Source organism: Zonotrichia albicollis, chromosome 3, assembly GCF_047830755.1.
Source record: "Zonotrichia albicollis isolate bZonAlb1 chromosome 3, bZonAlb1.hap1, whole genome shotgun sequence".
In the NCBI taxonomy this organism is placed as follows: Eukaryota; Metazoa; Chordata; class Aves; order Passeriformes; family Passerellidae; genus Zonotrichia; species Zonotrichia albicollis.
In genome coordinates, this window is record NC_133821.1 from 65,913,454 (window position 1) to 65,932,618 (window position 19,165).

The 19,165-nt window shown below is 35.4% G+C and overlaps 1 protein-coding gene across 4 annotated transcripts in view; it reads right to left on the bottom strand.

Annotated features, from left to right (window-relative positions):
* Nucleotides 1-19,165, bottom strand: part of SCAF8 (SR-related CTD associated factor 8) — a 152,869-nt gene that overhangs the window by 91,276 nt on the left and 42,428 nt on the right. For all 4 annotated transcript variants that reach the window (XM_014267796.3, XM_074537697.1, XM_005488120.4 and 1 more), the window contains exons 13-20: nt 17,994-18,094; nt 16,267-16,380; nt 15,474-15,630; nt 14,197-14,327; nt 13,074-13,218; nt 12,478-12,558; nt 11,670-11,891; nt 9,331-11,047 (exon numbers count right to left, since the gene is read on the bottom strand). In XM_014267796.3, the coding sequence (XP_014123271.2) occupies nt 9,345-11,047; nt 11,670-11,891; nt 12,478-12,558; nt 13,074-13,218; nt 14,197-14,327; nt 15,474-15,630; nt 16,267-16,380; nt 17,994-18,094 (2,654 nt within the window). In that variant the 3' untranslated portion in view covers nt 9,331-9,344. The remainder of the gene's footprint in view (nt 1-9,330; nt 11,048-11,669; nt 11,892-12,477; nt 12,559-13,073; nt 13,219-14,196; nt 14,328-15,473; nt 15,631-16,266; nt 16,381-17,993; nt 18,095-19,165) is intronic.

The following is a 19,165-nucleotide window of genomic DNA, read 5'->3' on the forward strand; positions in this document are numbered from 1 at the left end:
ATCTGTATGTGAACACTCCCATGTCTAACTCTGACTTTTTTGACACAACAAAGATGGAAGTCAAAACAAATCTGTGTCAGCTGTAGGAAGAATTTGAGTGTAGCATGCATGGCAAAAGGAAGAGTGAATACTGAAGTCTGTGTTTCCTTCCACAGCGTAGACTGTAAATTCTCCAGCTAAGGTTTCCATAAGCTTCTGTAAGATGGATCTATAAATGTACACTGACAGTTCCACAATAATAAATTGAATGTGTTGTGTGTTTTGGGGTATGTAGCTGAAGTCAATGTTAGAGTGTTACTGTAAGACAAGATGTGTAATTTCAAAGCTGCATTCTAGGATGCTTAATAGGACCCAGTTTTTGGAAAAAAAAAAAAAAGTGAGACAAAAGAATAATGAAATTTCTTGAGAAGGGCCACAAAGAAAATTTAATTTTTAAGTAAAACAGCCCATTAATTACAATCTTTCCAGTTCTTTAGCAGGCTTTTTAACCCTAAAAATGCTAGAAATATGTACAGAATTGCTTTCACAATTTGTTCCTTTTGGACTTATGTTTGTCTACTTTAAAGTATCAAGATGAGAGACATTTAGAACAAATTAATTCTCCAAGCTGGAAAAGTGAAAATCTTCGTAGCTTTCGTAGCCAATCTGTTGGTTGCTTAAATTTCTTCACTCTGAGTAAGAATATTTAGAATATCTAGAGACAAGGAGAGGAATGGAAAAGGAAAAACCAAGACTTTGGTATTCACTAATATGTACAAGTTGCATGGGATAGCTCCTGAGGCTGCTCTAGCTTGTGCACAATTTTTCAAGTTGCATATTAGAGACAGGATAATCTGCTAGGCTGTGTGAAAAATGCCATTTTAGTTAAATTCTTGAACATGCTAGAACCAGACTATCATGACAAATATATGTAATTTTGAATAAAATTTTTATTTCTCTCTTTTTTTTTTTTACATGTCATTCATTACTTCTATTCTGATTAATACAGAAATATAAGAACTTTTCATGGAGAAGGAAATTTATTGAGGAGAGTTAAGCAACACATTCTAAAATGAAATAAGAAAACTTTATTAACCTAGTGCATTCATTTTTAAAAATCCTTTGAGGAAAAAAATGCTATTTAAAAAAAACATAAGCTTTCAAAAAAAAAGCAGTATGCAGATGAAGAAAAGAAAGCTGGAGGACATACTGGATTTTAAACAAAGAACAATGACCATGTATTAAAGGGATGCTCTATGTGCTACAGTGAAAAGATCTACTTAGAAAGTACAATTGTTTTGGGAGAGCCAGAAGATAAGACCAATGCATTTAAGTAGCTTTAATTTGCTTGCTTTCTTTCTCTGTGAGCTCTATGAATTTCCTAGCACAGCACTAGACAAGTATAGTGCTTGCAATTTTTTTCAAATATTTTATACATTCTATTTCATCATACTCTTAGAATCCCAATAAAATCTTAACTAGGGTTGCCTGCTCATAAATACTTGCACAGGAAAGAGAATCTGAGAGGGAAAAATGTTATCCCCTAGAAGCCTCTGTGTTAAAAGCAATAGAAAAATCAAGGAAATTAGAACCATATAATCTTCTATCACCTGCTCTTCTAAAGGCCCCTGAAAAAGAAAGTGAGACCCAAGAGAGTTTGAAATCCTGGACCTAATTAAACAGTCATGTCCCACTGGTAAACAAGTGAGGCTGTATAACACATAGTGGTTTAGACTAAAGCAGCATTATTTTAAATTCTCTACCAATAACATGAAAGAATGTAACAACTTCAATCAAGAAAATGTTTTCTGCAGGTAGCAGAATGCAAGAAATGCTGCAGCCAGTACTTGTCAAACTGAGATACTATTGTGAAATGCACTCTTATAGCTACTGAGGTAATTACAAGTAATCAGTAATTATCTCTACTCATTGAGACATTCCTCAATAGCATGTTTGAGATTGGTGATTCACACAATTTGGCAATCTTCCCCTTTGTTTTCTGTGATAGCTTTGCCTTAAACAGCATCACTCCCAACTTCTTACTAGTGTCTGTATCACAGTGATGCAATACCTAGAATGTATTACTTATTGAACGGGTTACACAGGCATTAATCAGAACATCCTCTAATCAGCATTCAGAGTGGAATCCTGAACAAGGGCAGTATTTGGACTAGGATAACACAAACAAGGAATAAAATAATCTTGGATTTTACACCAAAACTTCAGTTTAGCCCATGCCTTGCAAGTCATATAGTTCTTCATCATGCTTTTGGCTGGGTTCTAAAGTATTTACTATTTAAAGATACTCAAACGGGTATATTAACATCTGTGTCAAGTTGCACCTCCAAGAACCTTGTAAGCCTACAAATATTTACACCTACCTGAGTTTTGGGGGGGGCTTTTGTGGTTTGGAAGGGTGAGGAGGTGTTCCTTTTTAATTGAGGTATGAGCAATACTAAGAAAAATGCTCAGGAGTACCTAAAATCTTTGGATGCTTGCTTGCTTGCTTGTTAATTAGTAAATATTTAATCAGAATGCACCATATTAATTTCTGTCTGCTGAATCTAAAAAAAATAAAAAGGTTCATTCATGCTTTCTAACTGTATTTTTTCTCATTTCAAATTGGGCTAACAAGCTATTGCTGCTGAAAAACCATTATCTGTCCAGTGGCTTACATAGAGATCCACTCTGTACAGTATTTTCAGTGACTGCTAGAATATGATACTTGATGCCACTTTCCTGTTTTCCACAGTGCTCCTGATCATGAAATAAGGATTACAGGAACAAAGCATGTGTGAAGTGTACAGATAAAAACTACCAGCAGTATGCACACAAAACTTCAAAATTACACTTCAAGATTTTGTAAAAATAACATTTTATCCTAATCACTTCAAAGTTTAACATTCTAACAAAAATAATGGGTGCCTCACTTATTTTATCAATTCATAGAACTTCAGCCCTCCAAGTTCATAGTTTTAATACAGTGTTTTCTAATCAACATGGAATTTGAGAGATGCCATTATTTTGCTTTTAATAAATAGCAAAAATCCCAAAACAATCAGCAAGCATTGTAATTTGCTGTCTGCATTTTACTTTTAAACACAGACAGCTTTACCACTAGGGTCCTCAATAGTGAATTACCTGTGTTGGTAGTCATACTGCACAAAAGATCCATGACATTCAAGATAAAGACTTATGGTTGTCCTAGATTTTAACATCTCAGTTACGCAACTGAATGACATAATTCAAAGTATTTCTAACTTACTGTAAGAGGAATTCTGTGACATAACCACTTGACAAAATAATGTAATGCAAGCATGTGGAAAAAAAATGAAAATGAACTGGACAAACTAGCACAACTTTCAGTAAACATTTCTGAATTTGAGTGTACACTTACTATTTATGTTTTTGCACAAATGAAATGACAAAGATTTTCTGGAAGAAAATCAGTGAACCCAAAATTACATTTCAAATTCTACAGACAAAAATTTATTGATTTTCTTCTACATTTTTGTCTGAAGTTTGAAATAGGTGTCCTTTTCAAAAGGACAAACTTAAGGCACACTTAAAACTGCATTTCACTGCATTGCTGAATGAGATGTGATTACCTCAGAAACAGCATAAATCCAAAATATTTTTTCCCTTGATCAACTGAGGTGGCAGTGACAGAGCTTTCATTGGCTAGATGAATGCAATTTTAGAAAGAACTTTATACACTGAATACACTTTATTTCTACTCAATTCCTGCTGATGTCAAGAAAAAACTACTTTGCTTACAATATGATCTCTATTTAGTGTAGAAGTGATATTCAGATCCAAAGTCCCTGCAACTATGGCTTAGATGAATCCTACTGACCTACATCTGAGTTAACAATTCTAGATCCATTTAACACTCTGCACTATTCATCTGGTAAGGTTTTCTTGCACTGGCTTGCACACAATTGTAATGTTCTGGTATGCAAATCCAAATGGCTGTGAAGTTACCTGTGAAGTGTCTGAGAAACATCAAGTCATCTGCTTTAAAGAATTTGTTCTTCTGCATTTCAACAGAAACTTTACCACACACTAATGTGAACACATATCCATTATGAGACAGATATGCATAAAGAAAATCATTCAAGAGGAATTTTGTAGCATTAAAACACAAAACATTAAAAATATTTCAACTAGCCTATTTAAAAGTTACAGTGCTCTCTGACCATACTGTTTTTTGCAAAGCACAAAATAGTCCTTTGTCTGAGGGCTTTAGTATGATTTCATTAGATAAGAGAATTTAAAATTAGCACTAGTGACTTAGCTTTAAAAGAAAAATGACAGAGTACAGAATAAGATTAGTGAACTAGTGATACAACTAATATCACTGTTAGTATGCAAGTGCTGAAATGTGCACTTTAAACTCTTGGAGAGAGAAAACACGTTCATCTGTAACTGTATAATAAATCCTAAAATCCTCTTCATTTGTAAGAGTACTTAGACTGCTAGAATTGCCTCCTCTAATCTTTGGTAGCAGACCATCTAAAAGATATTAGGAGTAGAATATTCAGTGAGACTACCCTTTTTCATCAAGTTCTTGCAAGATAGGAATTAAAATAATAACAGCAAATATAATTTTACAGCTTACCAACTTCAAAAAAACCCTATTAAGAAACTCTCATCACTGACAAGAATGACTTTTCAGATCCTATATGCGAGTTATTACTCAAAGAGATGTAATGAATTTTCTTTTTAGTAGTTCTACTTGGCTTTTCTTGACTATGAAATATCAAGTACATACACTAATTGAATTATGTTTATTGTGCACCCAAAGAACTTGTACCAAATAAGTTAACATCACTGTGACAGCCCTTCAAGGAAAAATGTAAGACTAGTTACAATTAAGGAAAGACACTTTTGCCATTCTTATTCAAATAAACAGCTTCAAATTAAAAAAAATAACATCCCGCCTTTATGCCTTTTAAAACAATCTTTCATCTACACCAGTAAATGGAATCACAGTGAATGCCTACTTGTGGAAAGGAAGTTGAAAGAAAAATCTGACTACTGCAAAATTCAAAAGAATCAGCAGTAGATGTCACAATAGGGAAAAGAAGATCCTTTAATTACCTGAATCAACAACAACAAAAAAGGAAAAGGTTCTTTAATAACATGCATTAATAAGAAAAATTTTTTCCAGTTACTCTTGATGACTCCTGATATTCTGAATAGGTTTTAAAATTATAAAGCTGGAGTATGACTTTTTACAAGAGCAAAGAACAAGGGGCAATGGCTTTAAACTGATGTACAGCAGACTTCTATTAGATAGAAATTCTTCACTGTGAGAGTGGTGAGGCACTAGAACAGGTTGCCCAGAGAAGTTATGGATGCCCCATCCCTGGAAATGTTCAAGGACAAGTTGGATGCAGTTTCTAACAGCCTGGTCTAGTGTCCCTGCCCATGGCATGGGAGTTGGAACTAGATGATCTTTAAGGTCCCTTTCAACCCAAACCATTCGATGATTCTGACTGTTCAGCTCTCCTATTATCAAGCAACAAAAAGTCACCATTACTGAAAAGACAGAGAATGAAATTTAGGATCCATTTTTATCAGTTTCGAATCAAATTACCCAAAGATGTGAGTTAGAGAAAAAAGTCAAGACTACTTTCAGTTTGACCAGCAGAAAATATCTTTGCACATGGTCAAAAAACTGCTCAAATTGTATATTCAGAGACTACTGTAATAAATTGGCTTATCTTATAAACACCTTCTATATGTAAGTTTATTTTATAATTTTCCAACTGTGCCTAAGGAATGCCTGCATGCCTCACTACAGGTTTGATTACAGTACTCCCATCTTGACTTACTCAGGCTAAAATTCCTTAACTTCATTTAGATCACTTAAGTGGCTCTACGTATGTTATAGAGCTCTTCTGAAGCAAAGGAATCTAAGTGAATATATTCCCCTGAGTCTGTAACAAAAGGAAGTACCACACATACAAAAAAGCATACCAGTACTTCACAGGAAAAGGTTTCAGCAAAGGAATCACGTCCTTATAGCAAATGAAGGCTACATTTCACCTTTATGGATATACTGCTCTACTCAAATGCTCTCCAGTGAAAGAACCACAGCCTGTTTAAAAAGGCAAATACATCAAACATCTTATGGATGCACATGGTTTTCAAGTAAATGTGAATGCCTAAATACAATGTGTTGCGTGCAAAGCTACCTGAAATATTTTTCAATGTATCTGTTACTTATGTGAATCGTACATCAGCTTCTTCAGTTGCTGGAACCCACAACCTTTCATCACTACAGCAAGCTTTAAACCGGCATAAGCCAGAACTGCTGCCCCAATGCCTGGGCCCCATCTGCTTTCTGCCCCAATCTCACTCTCTCCTTTGCAAAAGCAAAAATTAAAAGTCACTCCCATGAATCACATCAAAGATTTGCTCTGGGTGTCAGGACAGGTCCTTTCAGTGCACACATTGGCTTATGATGGCTTAATCTACAATAAAAAAGGAAAGTCTTCACTCCAGCTCCTTAACATTTAAAACGTCCTACTGGCAAGATAAAGAACCAGAGTGTTTCATTTATATAAAGTCCCTTCAAGCTTCTAAATATGGCTATATTTTGGTAATACATATCTGCATGCTACATTATTTAAATAAGAAATAGAACAGTCCTAGCTGTAAACATAATGCAACTGAAGACTGTACAACAAACTTTTATTCTACAAAAAGACATCATTTAGAAACTGATAGTGTAACACATATGTACAGTAGCCAATTTATTCATGTTTCAAAGATACTAACAAAGATAATAGATTCATTAAATGCATTGTTCTATACCACTACCAACCAAATTGTTTAACAACTGTCACCTGGCAATTTACCTAAATCTTCATACTATGAACAACTTGGCACACTGCCAGTCCCAGTTTAGAACAACAGATGAACTTCTAGTTTTTAGGAGGTTTTCAACAAAATATTTAAAAAGTAAAGCTACTGCCAATATGTGTTTGATTTTGAGTATTCACTTCTGTGGCCTATGACTGAAGCCTTTTCAAACTTAACATATTAAAATGAAATAAAACCCCTTAAGTTCATAAAATATCCTTAGAGCTATTTAGTGCTTTTAGGCTTTCACACAATCACATCTTCCTGACCAGAACCCTACGAGTAGCTGGTGCAGCAGCATCAGTTGAGCTCTTTGAGCCAGAGGCTGCCCGTGACAATACATTTACCTCCAACATTGTTCATCTCAACTCCCAAGACACGTTCTGGCAATAAACACATCAGCAAGGTCCATTACAAAGCTGTGGTTATTTAATGCAGACCTAATGACTACTACTTGCACAATAGATAATAATTCATTCAAATCCACTCTTTCCAAGGGCTACCTTCATTAAGCTGTCTGTTTACTATCCAGAATAGAAGTCCCTGGATCTGAAAAGTTGAACCATGACACAGCATGAAAAATACCCCACCATCCAGAGGAAGAGGACTACACACACAAGTAACTTGCTTCTAGGTTCAAAGGCTTGCTAATGCTTTACACTCATGTGATGTTTTCATACTTTCACCCATTTGAGGGAAGCAGAAGGGGAAATAAAGCTTGCATGCTAATGCTTTTATGTTAAAGATCAAAAGTCTAATTTGAGCTAAAAAAGTTTCTTTTACCAAAGGGGCATTCATGTAAGAGAATCTACCCTTATTATCTTATTATGCAAGAGGAAAACAACTTTCTTAAAACTGAGTGAAAGGGTGCTTTCAGACACAGAATTTTAACAAAACTTACTTTGAAAGAAGTTGGTGAAATGCACTTGAATGGAACAAACTGAAAATCTGACATCATCCTACAGCTTAACCTTTCCAATTGAAAGGATACACAAGTAGCAAAGCAGGTGAAAGAGGAGGGAATAGCACTACTAATTTACCTAAGCAGCCAATTCATTTTAACAGTTTAAAAAGAGGTTCAGCTTCAATGTTATTCCATCAAAACACAACCCCCAACTCTTATTTCTGTAAAACATGTAGGGTTTTTAGACCAACATCAGCTTTTAATGCAACATTTCTGAGCTTTGAGTCATTAAAATCAATTAACCATGGAATACTCAAACACTAACACTATCTATCCAGAACACCAAATATATTACAAAATAAAAAATGCAAACACTCATTTAAGTTTTGGCTTCATGCATATCTGCATTTAAAAAAGTAAGCTGGAATACTACTGCATATTCTTACAGTATATATATTCCACCTTCTAAAAGCAGTAAGAACATTGTAACAATGAGCATGAGCAGATAAATAGAAGCTTGACAGCACTGCAGTGAAATAAGATTTATCTTACTACCTAAAGAAGGTGAAAAGCAAATTTTCACAACCTAGTTTCATTTCAATTTTATTGAAGTGCCTACAGTATTCTGTGAGTGCTTGCACATACACAGGCACACACAGAAAAAATGGTATCTACAAACAGTTTACACAGATATTTACATACATGTTATTTACATAAACTAATAGGACTGCATGATCTTTGATGTAAAAACCATATGCTTCTTGCACATGTAACTGTTGCATTGGTTTTACAAAAGTAATATAAACCTTTTGCAACAACTGGCTAAGCATATATCAGAGCTGATTCCAAGTTTTTAGAGCTTGCAGGTTTTTAAAAAAAATACAATACCTAAAACACTGTTATCAAACAAATATGCTTTATTGGCATCTAAAAACAAAATGCACCCAACATTAAAATGTACTTTTTCATTTTTTAAACCCACTGCAGTACGAGGAACAAATCACAAACACTTACTTTAGAGAAAACAGAGACTATAGTGTAGATTTTACAAAATCACTTTTAATCTCTGTGTTATGCTCCTTAAGTAACATGGGCCATTTTTTTTTCTGCCGAATTGTAGGAACATAAAATATCACAGCTTTATCTATACTTTAAAATTCTGCAGCAGCCTAAAAACACGGACAAGATACACCAGCACCTGTTTTCAAGTATAACAATTTTGATAGCCAAACTAAGGGTAGTATCTAAAAATTCCATTTTCTTCCATAGGAAGTCTTTGTTTGACAAGCTGTTAATTTATCATTGAGAAATTAAAAGCAATTGGGGGCAAGTTTATGCTTTACCAAAGAAATAAAATAAAATTTAAAAAAAACCCTAAAAGCAAAAAACGTTTACCTACCATGTTCAAATTAAGAACAGTGTTCTATACAAGTCAGTTGTACAGTTATTTAAGTGAAAGATGAACATGAACATCAGATTAACTTAATTCTGGCAGACAAAAGTGAACTGCTACGGTCCAGTCAGCCATTTATCTATTACAGAGAGATGACAACTTTACAAAAGGTATCTTTTACCTACTGAGTGATGATTATGTCCCCTCAGTTTCTGTGCTTTCTACCACTGGTTCACTCTCTATATCAGCTTCTGTGTCACTCTTCTCTTTGTTTATCTCCACAGAAGATGTCAGTTTTTCATAAAGTTCTGGATCATCCTGCACCTGTGCAGTTGGTGGCTGACTTTCTGTCTCTGTATTTTCACCATTTACCTGGGGCATATTATCAGCTTTGCGTTGAGAAGTGGCCCCATCAAAATATTCAAAAACCCTTGGATGTGGAGGCGGGATCCAGTTGTTTGACATTCTGTCTCTTCCAAACCTGTTTCCATTAATTTCTCTGCAGAAATTAAAATCTCTGTCATCCCTATCCCTCTGTCTTTCCCAGGGTCTTCTGCGGTCATCAAAATCTCTGTGAGCATCTTGTTCAAATCCTCTGTTCCAACTGGGACCACTTCTGCTGTCAAACCTATAGTTTACATGCCGAAACCTCTCTCTGTCTTCATGGAAGCCTTTAGGGCCACCATAAATAGGGAAGGCATGATGCTCTCTTTCATCATAATCTCCTCTCTGTCCCCAGTGCTTGTCCGAATTGAAACCAAAATGCTCTCTTCGGCCAAGGTTATCTATACCTGGTCTTCCAAAATTTTCTCTCATGTCTATATGTGGTCTAGCAAAGTGTTCTCTTCCATCTACTGGAGGCCTTCCTATACCTTCTCTTGGATCAACTGGTGGTCGTCCAACAGAATCTCTGACATCCACTGGAGACGGTCTGTTAAGATTATCTCGGTTTTCCACCGGAGGAAAGCGATAATCTCTGTCCCCCTCCTGTTGAATGTTATCACCTCCAAGAGGTAGCCTTTTCTCTGGATTAGAAATGTTATCGATATTTTGTCTTCCTGGTGTTCCAAAAGGTCTTTCTGTTTGATTAAAAATATCTGCTGGAGGAAAAGGACCTCGAGGTGGCGGTGGGTGAAGAGATGGATCGAGCATTGCGGGAGGAGGAATAGCACGCTGTGGTGGCATTCCTGGCTGCATTAAAGGAAACCTTGGTCCAGGCGAATGGGGCATTAGGCCTGGACGGATATCTATAAGAGGCATTCCTGGCATTCTTTGATTACTGATATTTAAATGAGGCATGTTTGGAACTGCAGCTGGATGCTGCATTGCCAGAAGTCCAGAATTACTTGGAATATTTGGTGGTGGCACTCCCATAAGTCCAGAACTAGTTGAAACATTGGGTGGTGGCATTATGAGAAGCCCAGAGTTGCTTGAAACACTCGGTGGCTGTACTCCTGCCAGAACTCCTGAGCTGCTGGACACACTGGGTGGCTGCATTCCTGTCAGAAGGCCAGGGCTGCTTGAGACACCAGGTGGATGAACTCCAGCTAGAAGCCCTGAGCTACTTGAGACATTTGGTGGTGGCACTCCAGCCATAAGTCCAGAGCTACTTGAGGCGTTAGTTGGCTGAATCCCGCCAGCAAGAGAAGAGCTACTGGAGACAGCAGGTAGCTGCATTCCTCCTGCAAGACCAGAATTGCTGGAAACAGTTGGTGGTTGCACTCCTCCTACAAGTCCAGAGCTGCTTGAAACACTGGGTGGTTGTACTCCCCCTGCAAGCCCAGAGCTACTTGAGACAGTGGATGGTGGCCCTTCTCCAGGAAGCCCAGAATTGCTTGAGACACTGGGTGGCTGCACTCCTCCAACAAGTCCAGAGGTACTCGAGACATCACTTTGCACTGAAATGCAGTGACAAGAAAAACAATTAACAAAAAATATCAGTGTTAACACAAAATGCGATTTAATCCATGTTCAGGTAATGCACGCAGTGATGATACTGCTGACAAGGTGTGTCCTAGTTTCTATAGGTTATATATATTATTTCAAACACATTGGTGAGACATTATGCCACAGAAATTAATGTCTCTACAGAGTAAAGACTGTATAGTAGCTAAAATTAACAAATCCCAAAGCCATCACCCAATTTATGCAATGAACTATTAAAATCTTTGATGAAGTTCTATAGATGTTATACTACCCTACACTCTCCTGCTCCTTTACATTGCTACTTGTGTAATCAAACTGCATTTCTAAGAAGTTCTCTGATGAGTTCCCAGATTCAGCTTTACTTCTTGAGACTATGAGAAAAACATACTTAAGCATAAGCTGCTAGAAGTCACTGATCAGGTGATGACAAAGATGGTTCTCACCACTTCACCAAATTAAATTCAGAATGACACCCTACCCAGCACAAAACTTCCTATTCTGTAGTTACTAGCTCAATGGACTATGATTTGCAAAAATCTCTGACTATGATGCTTCCTGTACAGTATCATATCATATAATGAAAATATTTCTTACCAGATCTATTGTTTTCACTGGAAGAAATCTGAAGGTCTGTAAGATGTGGTCCTTTGTCATCTGATTCTGGTTTGTTGATTGGCAGGGGATTGAAAACACTTCCAGCAGATAGTGTTGGAGTAGCTAGATTGCTAGTAACTGTGCCAACTGGTAGAACAAGGCCAGTAAAAGGAACATCCTTCATTGTCTCTTGTGCAATTGGTAATGGAGGCTGTACTAAAGCTGTAGAGATATAACAGAAATGTATCACAGTAATCATACAGTGAAACCTTCAAATTTAGTTTGGTAGAAGTCAGGCTGATAAATCAGAATAAATGAAATTAATTACCCTCACTGGTACATTTTTTGATAATAAATTTCTTATCTTCAATCAGCAATGTAATATTTAGGGTTTTTTCCTAGAGATCATGAGCTCCAGGCAAACCTAAGCAATCAGTACTCTGATATATCTTTAAATGTTAAATGAATACAGTTAGAATGCTAAACTAAAATAAATTATTATCTATTATTCAATGAATAAGACCAAATAATTCCAGTAATAGCTACATGTGTTAGAAAGATCCAAATATTGAACTATGCAAACAAATAATTAACAATTTGCAACTTAACTCCATGTTAGGTATAATTTTTCAGTCTACATTATAAGCACTGTAAGTCTATTCAATGCCTGCTTAAACCAGCTAAACAACTTCTGCGTTGCTATTTCCCATTATACAGAATTAACTTGCTTTTGATTAAGTAACAAGGAGTAATAAACAAAGTAAACTTTTCATCACACACAAACAATTGTTACAGCAATCAAACTTACGTGTTGGAACAACTGGTGGGACAACAGGTGGGGGGACAACAGGTGGTGGGACAACAGGTGGAACTGGAGGAGGCATATAACCTATATGGAAAAAAATGACAAATGATTACATGAAAAGCAAATAAACTTTTGCAGTAAAAGACTGCCTACATTATTTATCCCAAAAAGTTGTTCCACTGTACACTGGCAAACAACATATTAATAGGAAGAGGCAACATGGTTATTGTTTTCAAAAACAACCCCATCTTCACTACAGATGATCTGCAGGTGCATCTTTAAGTGATATCTACCAATAGTATCCAAATAAGAAAATCAAGAGTTTCAAACCTTTCAAAAGAAAGGAGATTGATTTTAAGTACTTTTAAATTTTAATTTTTCACAAAGGTAGAAATCTGTGATTCTTATTCTCAACAGAATACATTGGTAAAAATAATACCAAGTTAGATAAAAGTAATTTTAATCTAGTATATAATTTAGGAGTCAAAGGCCAACTCACTGAGACAGTGACCAGTAGCTGACAGAAAACTTTGATGTACGCAGAGGCACACTAACTGCCTATGCTCATTACACACTGCATTTCATTTTTACTGACTTACCTGGAGGTGGCTGTGAAGGGTTGAAACTTGCTCTCAAGAAGGGTGGAGGAGGAATTGGGCTATAACCAGGAGGAGGGACAGACATTGTGACAGGAAACGCAGGTGGAACCAAGCTAACAGCAGGCACAGCTGGAGCTACTGGAATCTTTTTTCATGGAAAGAAAAACAAGCAGCTTCAATATTTAACAGTATTCAAGGACATTAAAAGGGATAAACTGATCTAACTGCAATTGACATCAAGCACTAAATGTTCCAAAGGCTTTGTATATATTTCAAACACTGAAGAATTAGATTGCATTCTGAAATGGTACACTATGAACAAACAAGGACACTGGAAGAGTCCTATTTTATCTTTACTTCATTCTCACACAGCCAAAAATACAGTCTAACACTATGTCTCTTCAAGAATAAAAATGTATTGCAGGGGGGTGAATGCAGCAATGAAGAGAGAGAAAAGGAAGAAAAATATAAATGCTGTAGCAATTTGGGGGCACTTTGAAAACAGTGATTCTAGTGTCTAGAAAAACTTAGGTATTTTAGAACAATATTTTAGAACAACTTAATTGGAAAATTTAGTTCAGTGTGCGTAATTATAAGGCTAATAATCCTGAAAATTATTTATTATTTCCTGAATTTCTGTTTGAGCTATGCATTGTGTTACAGTGCATCATATTTACAAAGATGTAATTAGAAGCAGTATAAATGTAATATATATATGTATATTTAAACATATACTGATCACAGTGTACATTAGGAGACGGCTGAGATAGGAAGACTGAAGACAGTTTTTGCAAAAAGAAAAAGCCCAAAATTCAATTCAAGTAAATGCAAATATATTAACATTCATATGATTTTATGTCAGTTCAACAACTGGAAATGTCTATATACATTTAGAAAGATAAAACACGAATAACATAAGTACAAAACTTATTAAGCAACTGCATGAAACTAAACATTGTGGCTGGAAACAATTCTAAAATATTTCAGAATTGAACACTAATGGATGCAGGACTAAAATCAAAAATATTTTATCACTTAACCTCAGCGTTAAAGTTTACCTGCATTGAATAAGAAGTCTGCCCACCAGTTCCGTGGGGCTTTTGCAAACTCAAACAATACCAACCTGCAGCATAGTGACTGGTTGTGTGTAAGCTTCTGTCTGTGTTGTAATCACGGTACTCTTATCCACTGTAGCACTCTGCGTCGTTTGAGTATTTTCTTTAGCAGCTTCTGAGCTTCTGGCTGTTTCCCACTCTTTAAAAATGATGTATTTTATTATAAAATAATAATTAAGGTGTAATTTTTGTATAGATGTCTTCCTTCTTAAACAATAAATTTGAATCTAGTATCTACACAGATTCATTACAAATAGCCCTCAAACTTATTTTTGAAAAGAACGAGTGCAATTATTTATTACTGTGTATTTTAAAGAACACAACATCTTTATCTACCTGCAATGCTGTTTAATTTTGCCTGTATACAAACTGATTGTTCAAAACTTGCCTACTTTTTTTACCAATCATTCTGTAAACAATTTGCAGTATAGAGTATGCTCCTGTTTTCTAAAAACTCCTGTAGCCAATATATGCATATTACTACTTGGCAACTGTACAATGAGAAAGCATCCTGATGTTAAACAAACTTCCCCACAACCTCCATTTCTTCCATCTGTCATTTCTCCAGGAATTTTGTACTTTAAGTGTAACACAGTGAATGGATTTCAGTAATGTTACATGTTTTAGTTTTTGTCATTTATACTCATTTTCACTCAAAGCAAGATTGTATTTTGACCTGAAGAATCACTGTCATTGTTGTGAAAGTCTTAATCTACTGTTTATTTCAGTATAATCTGTTTCAAGAAATTATAATACAAGTAAATCTTTCATAAACCTAACGAACTATTCAATTGGGTTTCAGATTAAGGGCTAACACAGCTTATTTTCCTGTCTCTCTGACTTTATGAAAAAAATACCATAAGGTTCTGCTAAGCTGTGCCTATCAGGACAAGCTCTAATTTCAACTTAATTCTTTTACCAGAATACAAGACTTTCCTAATCACAAGCAGATAACAATTTCTACACAAATTGATATGTCACATACCAGTGCACAAGAAGTTCAAACCTCTTAAAATATGCTAACCTTTATTAACTGGCCTAAACTAATTATCTTCTGTCAGCAGTTCTTCATTGTCATGACAATCAACTAAATCCAAAATTAATTGATTAATCTAAAAATAAAATCTAGATTTCACTATTACAGTGCCATTTATATTGTAAACAAAGAGCTAGAAAAATCTAAGCAAATGAAAAAAGACTATGTATTTCCTAAAAAATAATGTTTCTGAGAATTTGCAATTACCAAAATAAACACACTGTCTATCAGAATTATTAATGTTTGTACCTGTATTTACTGTTTCCTGATCAATCATGCCACCTTCAGCAAAGCCCTCCAAATCATCCAATTTCACTTTCTCCCACGGAATATAGGAAACTCCCAGATCCACATCCCAGAATTGCTTGTATTCTGTTTTCACACCTTTATTCAAAGCCCAAGCAATCTGAAAATAAAACCCAATCAGACAGTCTGGTAAATCATATAACCTGGGAATAGAATATTTCAGATTATTTCCTTCAAGTTTCTGTCACTGCACATCAATCCTCAGCATCTATTAATTAAAAGTTTTAACAGTGCTTGGATTTTAAATGAACCTGCAAGAAGTTTACTTGGCCTCTACAACAGGTACATGTATGATTAATTACATCAGAAAGCTTAAATTTGTTCTACATTAATCCTAACATATATATGGGGAAATTAAAAATACAGCATTTCAAGGACTTACCCTAAAGTATCAAGCAGGTAGAAGAAGTCCCTATAGCATTTAACAAAATACTTATCTCTAAGACTACTATAAAATTTAATATTAAGTGACCCAAACTGTTAGGTAGAGGACTTATTCTGTATGTACATAAACTGTGGTCCAGGTGTTTCCTGAAGATCAAGTCATTTTTCTACCTTTCATATTGCCTGTTAAAAGCTGCATTTTACACAGTGAAAAAGCAGTTTACACCTCACTGCTTCATTCTTCTTCTCCACATTGTACATTTGAGTGGACAGCTGCTAAAAGACAAACCATCATAGTAGAATTGTACTGTGTTTGAAATGGACAGCATCCTTAAGACTGAAATCACCTTACCTTAATAATTTTAGATCCAATTTTATATGACCCAGAACTAAGTTTCTGAAGAGCACGATATGCATCTTGTCTGTGTACCATACAGACATAAGCACATCCTCTTGGGGGAATCATCTATGGAAAAACAGCAGTGGTTTTAAAAAGCAGGAAAATCAGTACTTCAGATTATGTAACAATACTAATTGTATCTAATACTATAGAAAGAAAGGCTTACACTGTAAGCAACTGTTACCTTAATTGGCCATATTAATACGTTTGGGCCTGGAGAAAACTTAAGAGTGATACTGGCAGGCTACTTCAGTTACAACAATTCAAGAAGCAGCAGCAAGCTGAAGAATGAGTGTTATAAATGACATGAAAAATTTGAACAGGGAGCAGACTGGGAGCTACATTATGACAACATCAGAAAAGCAAAGTTTGCTACCTCTTCTTAAGCTCCAGATTCTCTGTGAGCTGAGCAATAACCTCTCACAGAGGAGCAAAATAGTGATTAAAAGTATACTGCATTTTTAAAGGGTAGACTCCTCATTCCTGAATGTGATTTTTTTAACGTTTTACTGCATTTATGTAAGTACAGCATGTTTTATTTATTGTATGTCATAGCATATAACCCTTGCAAGCTTATGCTAGCTGAATTATCATGTATGACAATCGCTTACAACTGTTTTAGTCAAAATCTTGGTGTGCTGTTACACTGTTTAAATGCACTAGTAACATAACAAACATGTAAGATGACAGACTGCAAACATATTTTCTAAGAATTGCACTAAGATATACATTGTTATTCTAGGTACTTAGGCTTTGTGGAATGCGTAGGATGAACTATCTACAATATGGTTTGCCTTTGAAATATAACAGGCACTAGGACATATGTATAGTTGTTACATTTCTTTCCTTAATTGATAGCCCCTGCAAATCAAAATGAGGTTTAAATGTCTGGCTACAGGGCTAGTTTTTTCACTTGTGAAACTTTTTAGAAGATTCTGTAAAGTGACAAAAACATATTCCTTATTAATTACATATTTGACTATACTAACATGATAGAAAAACAGTAAAAGTTTCATCTGAAATGATGAAATTGTACAAGAAGCAATTTAAATTCTGAAGCAAGAGGAAAACCCAGATTTCTCTCATGCAAATGTGCTGTTTGAGGAGAAAAATACTTCCTTTTGAAGCTGAATTATAGGCAACTGAGGTACTACTCTAAACACCTGACTCTAAATTACTCTAAGTAATGAGAATTGTATGTCCAAATTATAAGCATGTTTTTAATTGTCACATTTTAGAATAAACGTTTGTTTACAGTACAATTTCTTTTCTTCTAAATGTTTTATCGAGAAGGATTCAACTTAAGGAATCCTCTGTTTGGAAAGTAACCAAGAACAATGTGGATACACATCCGTAGGTGTCCTTAGGCCAAGGAAAAATGATACCTGCTCCATGACACATCACTAAACCAGAACAACCATAACTTTTTGGTTAAACTCAAGTTTAAAAACTGCATAAAGTGCTAGAGCTTAGGAAGAGCCTTTTTACCTCGAAGTGTGGTCTTTACTGCTTCAAAACAGAGTAGATCAAAACTAGGTGGCAAATATCATGGCCACAATTTTTAACTGTGATAGAAAAGTCTCCTAAATACAAGTTTAAGCAGCTGTAAAGAATTCAGAGACATAAGCATGCTTAAGTTTCTAGTCTAACATTTCTGAAATAGCAACATGCTTACTTACATTAATTGACTCTATTTGTCCAAATTCTTCAAACAAGTTTGTTAAATCTTGCTGTGTAGCCTTCTTGTCTACTTGACCTACCCAAAGAGTAGTACTGCAAACTGTCAAGAGACACATTCACATCAATCAAAATATTGAATGTTAGCTTCTGAAATATTCTATAGCATGAATGTAAAAGGTTTTGAAACTACCCAGGAATCACTGCTAAAAACCCAAGAATGGTAAATCTATTACTTACTATATAGAAAGTACATTAACAAAAATGATAAAGGGTTAAACAACATCAAACATATTCACCACAAGCATTTCTTCTTCTTGTTTCATATTCTTTTAAACAAAATAATTGTTTTCATAGAAATACAACTGTAAAATTCTGTAGATTAGCACTTAGAGCAAACTGAATTATAAATTACTTCTAGAAATAAACCAAAACATTTCTCTTCTAATTTCCATTAAAAACCCCATGCCTTTAGGAGTCAATTTTAACAAAGTAAGACTAAGTTCTAACTGGCTAAAAGTGTCTTACAGATGGAACTTAATACAGCAGTATTATGCACTGCATTTTCACCTGAAAATAGCAACAATACTATTAATTTACTATGGGCAAAAACCTGAAAAGAAATTTATCTGAGGCAAATCAGGCTGAAGACATGCATGATACTTCTGATTCTTGTAAATTCCACCACAAGCCCAGATCCCTGCCTTCCAAATGTCCACCCATCATCCTCACCAAACACAAACACTCGCTGACATGAGCTAAGACTTCCTTCTGCCATATGAACATGGTTCCAATTCCTCTGTCTTCCAAATACTGCCCAATCTATATGCGCAGCTTGGATTTCTTGGTTTGCCCTATCCTTTATGAAGGAAACATTTTTTCTTCATCATTACCTTGATACATCACATCTCCTTTTGGTGTACCAATCCTGGTGCACCAAAATGGAAACCAGAGCTGTGCATTCTGTCAACTGACATTTTCAACTGACTCTACTCTACAGTGGTGAAAATGACCAGCTCTAAGATTTCTCTTGGACAAAACTTGTCCCTCACATGCTTGTAGATATCCCTTTTATATCTCATGGTGTTAAGCTCTAGGAAACAATTCTTTAGATCTCAACAAGTAATAGTGGCTGTCACTGAACAAATTTCATAAAGTAGAACACTTGTCAGGT